The sequence below is a fragment of the Myxine glutinosa genome, chromosome 10 (genome assembly GCF_964187855.1).
Source record: "Myxine glutinosa chromosome 10, kmMyxGlut1.1, whole genome shotgun sequence".
In the NCBI taxonomy this organism is placed as follows: domain Eukaryota; kingdom Metazoa; phylum Chordata; class Myxini; order Myxiniformes; family Myxinidae; genus Myxine; species Myxine glutinosa.
The window spans coordinates 7502312-7515270 of NC_136270.1; the positions used below are offsets into that span (position 1 = coordinate 7502312).

The window sequence follows — 12959 nt, forward strand, 5'->3', positions numbered from 1 at the left end:
ATTTGTACAAATGACCCCATTCCTGTGTTGCACATGTTTGATTTGGATGCAGGAGGCAAAGTGGTGAGCAGCCTCTGGGCCAGAATGTTGGGCGTCAGTGCTACTGCCTGGATGAAAATGTAGAGCGGAGGAACCACTACCTAGACCTGGCTGGCATGGAAAACTATACATCTCGTTTTGAGCCAAGTATGTTCCACATCCCTCGATCATCTCTAAATTATCACCAACAACATTTGTATGCTTATATTATATCAGATTTATATTTATATTTTTGTCGGTTATCATGGAGTATTGCAGTACTCCATATGTAGGGATGGTACAGGAAAATGGCCGTCCCATCAAATATGTACAAAATGATACGCAAAATGATACGTGACGTCACAAGCTTTTAAAAGTCAAACATTTTATTCTAGAAACGTTTTTATAACTAACAAGAATTAAAAAAAGATGCCAGAATACATCGCAAAAGTACTAAATTGAGAGATCGCAAAATCACTGAATTGTTCATCCACCGGATTGTTGATAAATGTCATCCAGCTTAGCACAATAGTGGCTGAAGCAATTACAATGATTCCAACAGAAGGAGGCGGCATCGTCTCTTGGGTATTGTACCAGTACCATACCAAACTTTTTTAAAAATCAGATGAAAAAATAATAATAACACAACCACAATACACTACAACCTGTTGAGCGCCATTTACGGATGCGCAGAGTGAAGATTGTAAGGTATGACAAAATGTGTAATCTACGAAGGAAGAAGGTGCAAAACTGTCTGCTGATGGTTTTATTGAGGTTCATAGGGTTGTACCAGTGGTTGAAAAGAGAATTCTAAATTTACCTTTCCATATTTTCCATATACATGTGTACGATTGTTCAAGCAAATTGTGCAGTACCTCCTCATGTAAATAGATGTTCATTTATTACACGTCCACTGGGTGAGGAGGGAGGAAATAGGAAATGCCAACATTGACTGAAGGAACAGGAGGGAAAAGGCTATGAAAGGAGGTATCTCTTTATTGTGTACATATAGGTATGGAGTAAATTGAGGAAATTAAAATTGAGGAAAAGAGAATGTATGATGGTAGGAGAAAAAAAGGAGGTGAGCATAGTTTGGGATAAAAGGGAAGGAAGATTGGAAGTATATGGGAGTATGGAGATAGAATATAATGGAAGGAGCAGAAAAAGGAGATAGGGTAAGGAAATATTCTGCCATGTTGGCGCACAAAATAAATAGGACTTCAAAAGTGAATGACAACAGGGTAGTAGGATGTCGGCATGGAGACAGAAGCCATGACATGCATTGGTCCATGACATGGTTAATTCTAAAATAATTCAGGATCCATTTGTCTTCAGCCTCAAATTGTAGCAAAACAGTGTATTGTATTTAAAAAGTACAGGAATCAGGAGAGTGGGAGAAAAAGAGAAGCGAGGAATAGAGAGTATTAACAAACAGTGGGAAATGGGAAACCTTGATATTTTCGACCCCCATTAACCCTCCGCAAGCCCAACTCTTTCCAAATTTCCAGGTTTTACGTGCGACATGTTGCAAGTCTACAAGAGCTGCGCATGGTTGTTGTTGCTGTTGTTGTGGTTCTTGTTGGGGGTCGATTTTTGAAATGCGTACCCATTGGTTGGATAGCTGCCAGACCCCACCCACATTTTTTGCTTGACTGGCGAAGGGCTGAGGAATCAGGAGGAGAGTGAGAGGGGGGCACAAGGAGGGGTGAGCTGGGTGCAGGGGGATGGGGAGAGGCTAGCAGGATTAGGAGGCAGAGCAAGAGGAGGGATCAGGTGTGATCCATTTATCAATAAGCTTGAAGAGCCCAGATATAGGTAGTAGGTTATAGACAGCAACCGCTCAGGGTAGTACCACCATCCTGACTTAGGAGCGTTAAAGTGATGCCCGGAACCATCTTACCCTCTCCGTGTCAGAATTGCTGGTCTTACTTTCTGTCTCACTCAAACTACAGCTGCCTGGCTCGCTTCAATCTCTTTTTGCAAACAAACACCATGCACTTTTCATCGTACACTTTTCTTCACTTTTATTTAAGGCCTGGCCTCGATGGGGATTATATAGTCCATGCCTGGAGCCATCAACATAAAATTAAAAAAAACAGCAGTGAAGGAAGAAGCCCTTTGGTAATCTACCGCTGAGTTTTGCCATAATGCTTTCCTAGTTTGAAGAAGAACAAGAGGAATTAGAAGCTGAGTTTCTCCGTAATGTTTTCCAAGTTTGAAAGTCATTTTCTCGCTGAGTTTTTAGAAGATCTGGGCGGTGTATTTTGCCAAACAATGCAGGGAATAATAAAATGATCGTTTATGTCGTGAGTAGCTGAGTTTCTCTGCCATGCTTTTAGAAGAAGAAGAAGAAGCACTAATGCTTCTGTTCACGTTCACGCTGTTTCTCTGTATCCTGTTTGTTTACTATCACAATAATGAAATAATGACCAAAATGGTGGCTTAAGAACCCAGCAAAGTGACAAAGGGGCTGACCAAGAGAGTGCACCGCCATTTTGGTAAGGCTTATTTTGTTTTTTATTTTTTGTGATGAACATCCCCTACATTATCTTCAAAAAAGGGGATTTAAAAACAGCCAATCACCCAGTTTTTATTCATGCACTCCCTTGGAGTTTGCTTAGTATGCATGCAAAGTGTAGGGCCAATTGGTTTCATGGTGTTGGAGTTATGCAGGAGAGGCCTGCATAACTGATGTACGCACACACACACACACACACACACACACACACACACACACACACACACACACACACACACACACACACACACACACACACACACACACACACACACATTCACACACACATTCACACACACACACACACACACACACACACACACACACACACACACACACACACACACTAACTGACTGACTAATAGACTGACTGACATACATTGTCTTTTATTATTATAGATTAATGTTTACGTTTTGCCATCATTACATACATTATTGTTATGTTTGTGGGGGTAGTGATATGTAGAGTCAGTTAGATTTGTGTAGGCATCTTGCTACGGATGCTGGGTAAGAACCATCACCATGTAATTTCTGTATATAATAGCCGAATGTCGGAGTAAGGTGTATCTTCATCCCCATCATGAGGGGGCAGGGCACGTTAACTACCTTGGGGCACAAGGATAAATTATCCCTTGTAAGTCTTACCCTATGTGATTTATCATTTGTCCTTTATGGCACCGCAATCGACACTAGTGAGGAAATGGCCATTAATTGCACTGAATAATAAACCATAAAACAAACCGGAAGCTAGTTATGAGCACGGCCATTTGGACGCACCAGCTACATCGCCACGGAAGACAGGCAGGCAGAAGACACGCCCCGAGGAGCCGTGATTGGCCATGGCAGAGCAAGAGGCTACCGGCTGATTGGTAGAGGGAAGGCCGAGGAGGAAGCAGAGCGCCGATTGGCAAGGACCACCGATAACATCAGAGGCGAGCAAGAAGCGGCATGCTGATTGGTGGAGAAGTGCTGATGACGTCACGACCAGACGTTAAAAGAACTTGTGGACCGACATTTTTCCTCTTACCCTCCACTCTTGCCCTCGCTTGCCTTTTGCCCTTCACACTTTGATCTTGCCCTGCTCTTGCCCTCCTCTGGTTCCCTTGTTCTTCTCCCTTACGCGTTTGTGCTTGGACCGGCCATGGTCAGAGACGCCACCGAGAGGCGTGCAGAGTTTTGCAGGTGGAAATGACACGCGGCTTGCCGCTACAGCGTGACGAGGCCTAGTACGAGCGCTGCAGCGCAAACGGCTGCAACGAGGCCTAGTTCCCGCCAACGCGTGCGCTTCGTGCGCAACGCTGGCCGGACCTCCGGGGCCTTGGCGATTCCTGGCGAGACCCCCACCCCCCCCCCCCTCCCCTGAGCTGATCAGAGCTAAGTGCACGATAAACCACACGTTATTATTTTCCAGTTCTTTTATTCCCCATTTGTCCGTGTTATAAGTCTGGTGTGAGGGATCCCATAGGAATTTAGTTTTACCGTAGCGATTTTCTTATCGGCATTTATTTTAATAAATCCTTTATTGATATTTATTGAGGGCCGGGTATTTATTGATGAAGGCCTGTTGGGGCCAGAAGTGATTGGGGATAATGGACAAAATGATTGGACACAGCGGCTGGACACCTGTGACGGTCCCATCGAGGATGCGGTTGCTCAGGTCCAACAGGGTCTGTGGGATAAGGTGAGTCAGTTGGTTGATGAGATTGAAGTGACTGAGGGGATCCTCACCACGAACCACGATTGGGTACAGGAGGCTCCGAAACTGTATACCCAGCAGGGGGGGTGTTTTGGCCTGAGCTGGATTCGGACGTAGAAAAGTCGGGAAATAGAGCCTCGGAAGAACTGGTCCCCATAATTAATTTGGAACAGCTGCAGGGAGGGGCAGAAGAACAAGAGGAAGGGGTTGTTACCTGCAGCTGCAGTTTGGCACGGGAGATCAAAATTTTAAAAAGGAAATTGAGATTTAAATGGGAATTTGATTTGGAGCAGCCTTGGAGGGAGTTGGTCCCCAGGCTGTGGAATATGGTCCAGGAGGGGTCATTGGGGTCGGCCTCGGGGAAAAGGTGCCCCTTTCAAGATCATGCCAGCCAGCTGGGGGGCTGTGCTGGCAAGATTTGGACATGGGGTCCGACCATGGGTGTAATGGTACGACCTGGGCCCCATGGGGGGGTCTGGTGGAGTGTGGCGTCCCTTGTCCATCGGGGCGCAGCCCAAGCGAGTGTCTGGGGCCGACCACCGGGGGCCTGGTGGGGGTTAAGACCACCGCGGGGAGGCGAGGGGGGGTGGTTTCTCGCAGGTACCTAGGATGGTGCATAATGAGGACCACTAGGGGGAAGTGTTGGAGGTCGTGCTTTGGTGGCAGCATCACGGACGGCCAACATGGACCTGATGTTGTGACCGCCTGGGCATGCGGCCTGACAGCCTCTCCCTGAGACTCTGGGACAGCCAGCATGTGGTGACCTGCCATGCTGTGCTGGTCTATGGACGTGGGTCGAACCGCATGGACAGGGATGGTTATAGCCTACCGGACAACCATTGGGGCATCTGTGGAACATGATGGTGTGAGAGTGATTTTCCACAGATGTCCTGTTGTGATTTGTGGACTCTCGGCTTGGGAAGAGAGCCATGGCATTGTTGAATGGGAATTTGTAACGAGCCGAGCATATGGGTCATGCTCGGCTGGCATGTGTATGGAAAAGCACCCTTCTTTGGTGAGATTAGTGAGTTGTGAAATAATTGGCATGGGTAATCTGAGGGTTAGATGCAAATTTAAGGGTGAATTTTGTGATGCCATGGTGGACACTGCACAGTGGCATCATTATTGATCCAGGTGTGTTAGACTAAAGTGTTGGAGGCTGGGATAAAAATTGATAGGTTAGCAGGAGACAGCCTTCAACTGGCTGCGGGGCAACTGCGCCGATATTTAGGACACGGGATTGTGGAGATAGAGTTGGGTAGTCTGGGGATCAACGTGGTGCTGTGGGTGTCCTAGGTGTGTGGACCATGTCTTCTGGAGGAGTCTCCTGGGGAAGCATGGCTGTCTGCTGGACCTTGGCATGGTCAAGTGCGGGTGGGCACTGGGGGCTGCAGTTGTGTGGACTGGGGGATGTGGGCGGTGCAGGGAACCTGATGTGGATGCCACGCACTGCGACCGTTCCCCCCAGGGTCGAGATTTTGGGAATGGTAGAATTGGCAGCAGGTGCTCACCACATTGGCCAGCTGGGGCTATAGCAGCCGTGTTCCTAGCAGGGGGGCCAAAGGATGGATGGTGGGTTGCACCCTAATGGACACTCATAGGCCATGTTGGCATTTCGACTGCTCGGCTTGTCCCGATGGCCTTTGCATGGTAGAGGTGCGGAGTTGTCGTCACCAAATGTAGAAGTTTAGTAAAGGTCACCATCGGAGGCGGATCCACATACTTGCCAATACAGTGGGATAAAAGGAAATTTGGAAGAATTGGATTGGTCCCATGGGATAAATTTTGAGATTTAGGAGGGTGGGTGCTACTCTTGGACCTCATCAACCTGCAACTACTTGCACTTGAGGTAAGTGCCTTGATGTGTACTGTCCCAGGGTTCAGTACTTGCTTGAGAAATTGGAACATGAGAATTTGGTATAGGGGGGCGGGTGAGAATGATGGCATGGTCGGTGAGGGGTGGAATGTGTGCCACAAAGAGTCTTGTGGGTGGCGTTTGTTTATTTGTGGAGGTTTTGTGTTTTTATGTCGTTGTGGAGAATGGAAATGAACTGTGAATGAGTGGTGATTAATGTGTTTGGAAAAGTGGTTTTCAAATGTGAACGGGGATTTCACATAATGGCAGACCATGGCAAAATCTTTTTGGTGACATCTTCTCTGTAAATATGTGGTTGAGAATTGAATGGCAGCGGGGGAGGAAATATTTTTGTGGGTAGGGAAGGTGTGTGTGTCCGCAGGTATGGATCAAGCTCTGGAGGAGCGGTGACTGTGGCCCCTCTGCGGCAATTACCCCTGGCAGTCAGTGGTGTCTGAAAATTGGGAGCCCGTCGGTGGTGCGGGTCTGTTTGGGCGCCCTGGGGTAGGAGACTGCCGGCAACCCGTGAGGCTGTATGGAAGCCTGAGGCGACGGATTCTGGAGTGTGTGGACCCCCCCCTCCCCCCTCCCCCCCTCTCCCGGCGGGACAACAGCGTAAGGAGCTGTTTGGCTGTCACGGGGCCAAGAGGGAAAGGGGGGGGGGGGGCAAAGAAGTCGTAAGTTGGGCGACTTGTTTTTGGGACTGCAGGCACCACAGCCTGAAGTGCCCCCACCATCCTGCTTGTACGGTACCTCCCACTGCCTAGTAGAAACGCACACACATGTGTAATAACATCGATGCCATGGTCCTGCAGGGGGGTGAAATACGTGCTTAGTAATGGTTTTGAGTCGTGATGGTTTTGGGAATGTGTATGAGTGGTTATGGGTTTGTGTTGAATGAATGTGGGCGAAATCCACTGAGTCATGTCACTCACCTGTAACACCAGGATAGGGCCCGTGGAAATTTGGGATGCATTGGGATGGCCCTGCAGTTAACGTTGAGTCTTGTGGCATCCACCGGGGGACACGGTCTGTAGATTGGGATTGTATAAATGTTTGTTGGAATTGTTGAATTTTTGATGGTTAGGTTTTGTGGTTAAGGTAGGTTTGCATGTTGTTGTTTTTTCTTCCTGCCCCAGGAGTTAGGGCCCAGGATTCCACGATTGTACATATTTGCATGGTTGCTTAAGGAGGTAGAACGGTAAGGAGAATAGGTAAGTAGCTTCGGCTCACTTCCCACAGCCCTCCTCATTTATTTCATAGGTTAATTAAGTGTGAGTCGGTAAGTGCTAAGACTGAGATGTAGCACCTGCAATGAACCTTGCGTGGCTACGGTTCCAGGGGGGAGGGGGGTGGGGCTGTGTTATGTTTGTGGGGTAATAATATGTAGAGTCAGGTAGATTTGTGTAGGTATCATGCTCTGGATGCCGGGTAAGAACCATCACCATGTATCAAGTTCTGTTTAGCCGAATGTCAGAGTAAGGTGTATCTTCGTCCCCGTCACGAGGGGGGCGGGGCATGTTAACTAGCTTAGGGCATAAGGATAAATTATCCCTTGTAAGTCTTACCCTATGTGATTTGTCCTTTGTCCTTTATGGCACTGCAATAGACACTAGTGAGGAAATGGCCATTAATTGCACTAAATAATAAACCATAAAACCAACCGGAAGCCAGTTCTGAGCACCGCCATTTGGACGCACCAGCTACATCGCCACCAAAGACAGGCAAGCCGAAGACACGCCCGAGGAGCCGTGATTGGCCAGGGCGGAGCAAGAAGCATCTCGCTATTGGGTGGGAGTTGAGCAACGGGAAGGCCGGGGTAAGAAGGGACTCGAGATTGGCCAGGGCGGCGCAAGAAGCTACCCGTTGATTGGTAGAGGGAAGGCCGAGGAGGAAGCAGAGCACCGATTGGCAAGGACCATCGATGACGTCAGAGGCGAGCAAGAATCGGCGCACTGATTGGTGGAGAAGTGTTGATGTTGCCACGACCCGACGCTAACAGAAGTCGAGGACCGACAATTTTTCCTTCCCTCCCCCCGCTCTTGCCCTTTCTTGCCTTTCACCCTTCATGCTTTGATCTTGCCCTGTTCTTGCCCTCCTCTGGTTCCCTTGTCCTTCTCCCTCGCGCGTTTGTGCTTGGACCAGTTGTGGTCAGAGATGCCACCGGCAGACTTGCAGAGTTTTTCAGGCGGAAATGACGCGCGGCTTGCCGCTACAGCGTGACGAGGCCTAGTACGAGCGCTGCAGCTCAAACGGGTGCAACGAGGCCTAGTTCCCGCCAACGCGTGCGCTTCGCATGCAACGTTGGCCGGACCTCCGGGGCCTTGGCGATTCCTGGCGAGACCCCCCCTGAGCTGATCAGAGCTAAGTGCACGATAAACCACACGTTATTATTTTCCTGTTCTTTTATTCCCCATTTGTCCATGTTATAAGTCTAGTGTGAAGGAGCCAATAAGAATTTTGTTTTACCGTCGCGTTTTTCTTGTTATCGGCATTTCTCTTAATAAATCCTTTCGTTATTTTCTGTACATTTCAAACCCGGTTTTTGTATGAGTTTATTTTCTGCAGGTTGAGGACTGCCCCCTGGAATCGCACAGGTAAGCGCCTCCGCTTCCTCTTCTTCTTTCTCCCTCCCATGCATATATAGTGAAATCCGCATTTGATCATCGCCTTCGGAGTTAAAAGCTCGCTATTGGCCATTCGTGACTCTCTTGGTGTTAACTGGGAGGGAATCACATGACGGTATCATCTTTTTTTTTTTTTTTTTTTTTGTATACTGAATCGAGGCTCGTGAAAGAGCTAACATTTATTTCACAAACAAATCAACCAGACAAACAAAATATATAAAAAGAGGGAGCAGAAGACAAGATGGGGAGAGAAGGGGAAGCACACAAACACAACATTTGAGAGCAGGGAGAAGTGTGGGAGGGAGAGGGCTTGGGGGGAGGAGGCGTGGGAAGGGGGGGGGGGGGGGAGAGGTATAAAACACAAGGGGACCAAAGACTTCCAGGACAGAAGTGGGTATTTCAAAAAAAAAAAAAGTGTAGGATTTTGGGTGAAATTAGTGGGGGTAGAAAAGATCAAGGTTTTGGATGGGGGAAGATAAGAGATGGTGGTGAACAGCTGTTTTAAAGACCTGGAGGGTGGAGTGGGATTGAAGAGAGTGAGGGAGTTTGTTCCAGAGGCGGGAGAAAAGAGGAATGAAGGAGTGAAGGTGAGCAGAAAGTCTTGATTTTGGCAGTTTAACCATAAGAGAGTTGCAGGCAGATTTTGTGTGACCTGTAGGAATATTTGGGGGACAGAGCCCAGAGAGAGCTTGGGGGGGGGGGGGGCAAGGCCAGAGAGGAGTCGGTAGAAGACGGAAAGACCACCAACCTGCCTGCGGTGAGTGAGTGAAAGGCCCTTGGATTTAGCTTCATCGCGGGAGATTCCAATGATTCTGAACGCTTTGGTTTCAACAGCGTGAAGACGAGCTAGGTGTGAGGCAGGAGCACCAGACCAGAGGATATGAATGATCTGTGCTGATATAATGTGCTGTGCTGAATGATCATGGATATTTACTTCTCCCCATTTTTTGCAAGTAGTTTGCTGTTGTGCTCTCCAATGTGCTCTCCAGACAAAGTACATTTCTCCCACATTGATAGTACCTCCAATATCACATGCCACATCACATAATCGATGTAATTTTCACATTTTGTAGTGTGCTGGCTTCTTAAAATAAACCCACACTGTTGCTGCTTCAGAGTTGCAAAATCCATTAGCTTGGACAGATATTATTAATAAAGTGGCCAGAGAGTCAAAACAGGTGTCAACTGGAAAGCCTCTCAGTGGAGAGCATACCTACGCCAGGCTGACCAGTTTACGTTTTGCATCCCACCGACAGGCCAGATCTGGATCGAACCTGAACCAAAATCTAATCGGTTTGTTCTTGTCACCTAACCAACTCATCCACATAGTTTTTCATTACTCGTCCACAACTTTTGAAATACCATGCCACATTTGGTTTTTGGCCCCATCTTTCAATGGTGAAAAATCACTTGAAAATTAAAAAAATATATTGTATCTGCTTCTGGATTCGGATCTTCACCAAAATCTAATCGATTTGTCCTTGTCACACAGTCAACTTCTTCACCAAGTGTCGTCTGAATCCATCCATAACTTTTTGAGATATTGTGCTCACAGACAAACAGACAGGGGATAAAGCATAACCTCCGTCCATCTTCAATGATGGATGTAAATTTCTTCAATTATTTGAAAACATTCAACTTGAAATTATATTTCGGATACCTTACTTTAGGGTTAAATATTTTAGACACTGACTCAACTCCATCACTGCTGTGAATTTTATATACAGACGGTCAATGTTATTGTGTTCCATCAAACATCATGCTTTACTCTTTTGCCACAGGTTCCCCACAGCCAGTGCGTCGGACAGAGCACAAAGGTCATCGATCACGTTCCCATGATACAGCTGCTGCTCACCGTGTTGATATTGCTCCAACAACCACTCAAAGTCGACCTCCACGTGGTGCCATGGACCCATGTGGCAGCGGGCCCAGAGCTCGACATGTCTTGTCCAGCCATCCTGGAGGTCCGGTGATGATGCCTCGAGGAAGCAAGCACCGACAACCAGGACCTTGGGCCACAGCAGGTGCCTACGGGGCTTTTGTGACACCTCAGGCCCAGTTCGTGCCACCGACGTCGCACAAGAAGCATCGGCAACGTGTTCGAGATAGCTATCTCTCGCCCACTGCCCGTCCATTGCAACACCAGCTGTACCACGTCTCTGGTCCACAACCAGGCCCACCACCCCATGAGACCATTTGGTCACCCGAGGCAATCGCATCGAGTCCAGCGACAGTACTCATGCCGGGTGAGGCACTGACAGTGCCTGCTGTACAACGTCATGATCATCATCACTTTCATGAACACCACCATCACCACCATTACCACCATTATTATGAAGCTTAAGGTCTCTTTTCCATGTAGCCCTAGCCTTAACGTGCACAATTACCAGCTTTTATCCCTTACTTCAGTGTCAAAAAGGAAAACTTTCTTCACTGCTTATTTTATAATCATGCAATGTATCACGGGAACATTTCCCGAGGACAATTTACTGATGTTTTTGCCATTGCTGCTCTGAGATAATCTCTTGTTTTTCTCCTCGTTATTTTGTGTTCCCCTTTAAGAGTAATTATTTCGAAACTGAAGGAATGTTACATGATAGTATTATTGGTCTTTGCCTGACCTTCCAGACATACCGAACATTTCAAACATAAACCTTTATTATCATGAAACTGACGTCACAATTTTTTGGAGGTGCAGTATTGCTTAAAAACTTTCAATGTTTTCTTTTTCTACTGGGTTCAAATCCTATATCGAGCTCATCGTGCAAGCCCTCATTGGTGTATAAGAAGCCACGTTAAGCTGTGCCACCTGTGCTGAGAATTTGCATTACCATAACCAAGGGAGGCCTAATTTTACAACTATTTTTTAACACTCGGTTTCAGTGACGTGGTGGATTGTGAAAACGTACCGTTACAATTTAATAATGATATTTATCATTTGTGTGAACTATTATTTACATTATATCTGCAAAGAAAATTTCACCATAGCAGCACGTATACAAATATATTTTACTTTAGGAAGAGTCGTATAACAGTACCCCGTCGTCTTTTGCAGTGTTCACGTTTATATTATTTTGTTGACAAATGTTAACGTATTATAAAATCACCGAATATTCACTTTTGGTGCTTTTCTTTTTCCAGATTTTTTTTAATTAATTATATTTTGTATTTTTGTATTATTGAAATGTTTGAGTTGAAAAAGAATAAACATAACAGCATTAATCTGGTTCACTTTATGGACAGTATATTATATAACAGCTTTGACATTTTATGGTCAATAATGGTTTTATTCCAGGGTAAGATTTGTATACATGCAACGGTGTAGTTTTGCAACACAGGTGTTATGCTTTTAACCAACATGGAGCACATGGAGCACATGGAAAAGGGCAATATCATTACTTACTTCGAATGAATTATACGAGTCGAGTAATCAAAACAAGCATTGCAAGAAAAATCTAAACCAATCAGTGTGAACGATTCAGCCTATATATAATTGTTTTTTTTTTTTTAACAATTCTGTGAATAAAGGCAGGATTGTGTGGGCCACTTCTTTAATCACTTGAACACGTTTTGCCTTTCGACATTGCCAGTTTATGGCTTTTCGTCCTATAAACTAACACCACGTACCATGTACTCGGTAGAGTGCTGCACGGTGCGTGCCACGACCTGTAACGCAGACATTCCTGAAAGTACCGAGGAGGTTTCTCCATCACTGTCAATGATTGCTGCTCACCGTGCGAGATCACTTGGACAAATGAATGCTCTTTTGAAGTTCTTTTTACATTTCTTGATTCATAGTGTAGTATGTGTTTTATTGTATTTAATTTATTTAACATCCACATTATATGCACAATGATTTAAGGTTCATGGCATGTATCTTTTTCATTCATGTAATAGTCGAGTCTGATAAAGTGTATTTTCCTGTTTGGTTAGACATTATGAATAAAGTGCATTGAAATATATTTCATGCCTTGCATAAATATATTCATTATGAAATGAATTATTCTGTCAGTTTTTAAAAAATATTTGTGCAGACAATATATTTTGCAAGGGGAATTCAAAAGATATAGAAACAGAAGCACCTGCACACAGTGTTTGGACTGACAGGATGGCCGAGACAGCGTTCAGAACATCCTGCTAGTCCAATGCGGCAGCAGACACTGGTTACCTCTCGTCCCTGGAGGTATGTACACTCACCTCTGATAGTCTGGTGTCTTAACGCCGAAAATGGCCAGGATCGTTACA

At 46.1% G+C, this 12959-nt stretch overlaps 1 protein-coding gene across 3 annotated transcripts in view; it reads left to right on the plus strand.

Moving 5' to 3' along the window:
• Positions 1-12676, plus strand: part of NKD2 (NKD inhibitor of Wnt signaling pathway 2) — a 90290-nt gene extending 77614 nt beyond the window's left edge. For 2 of the 3 annotated variants that reach the window (XM_068127087.2, XM_068127086.2), the window contains 2 exons: positions 53-186; positions 10496-12676. In XM_068127087.2, the coding sequence (XP_067983188.2) occupies positions 53-186; positions 10496-11058 (697 nt within the window). In that variant the 3' untranslated portion in view covers positions 11059-12676. Of the gene's footprint in view, positions 1-52; positions 187-7226; positions 7422-10495 lie in introns of those variants that run through there. The other variant, XM_068127088.2, reaches the window with a different exon arrangement.
• Positions 12677-12959: the final 283 nt, after the last annotated feature.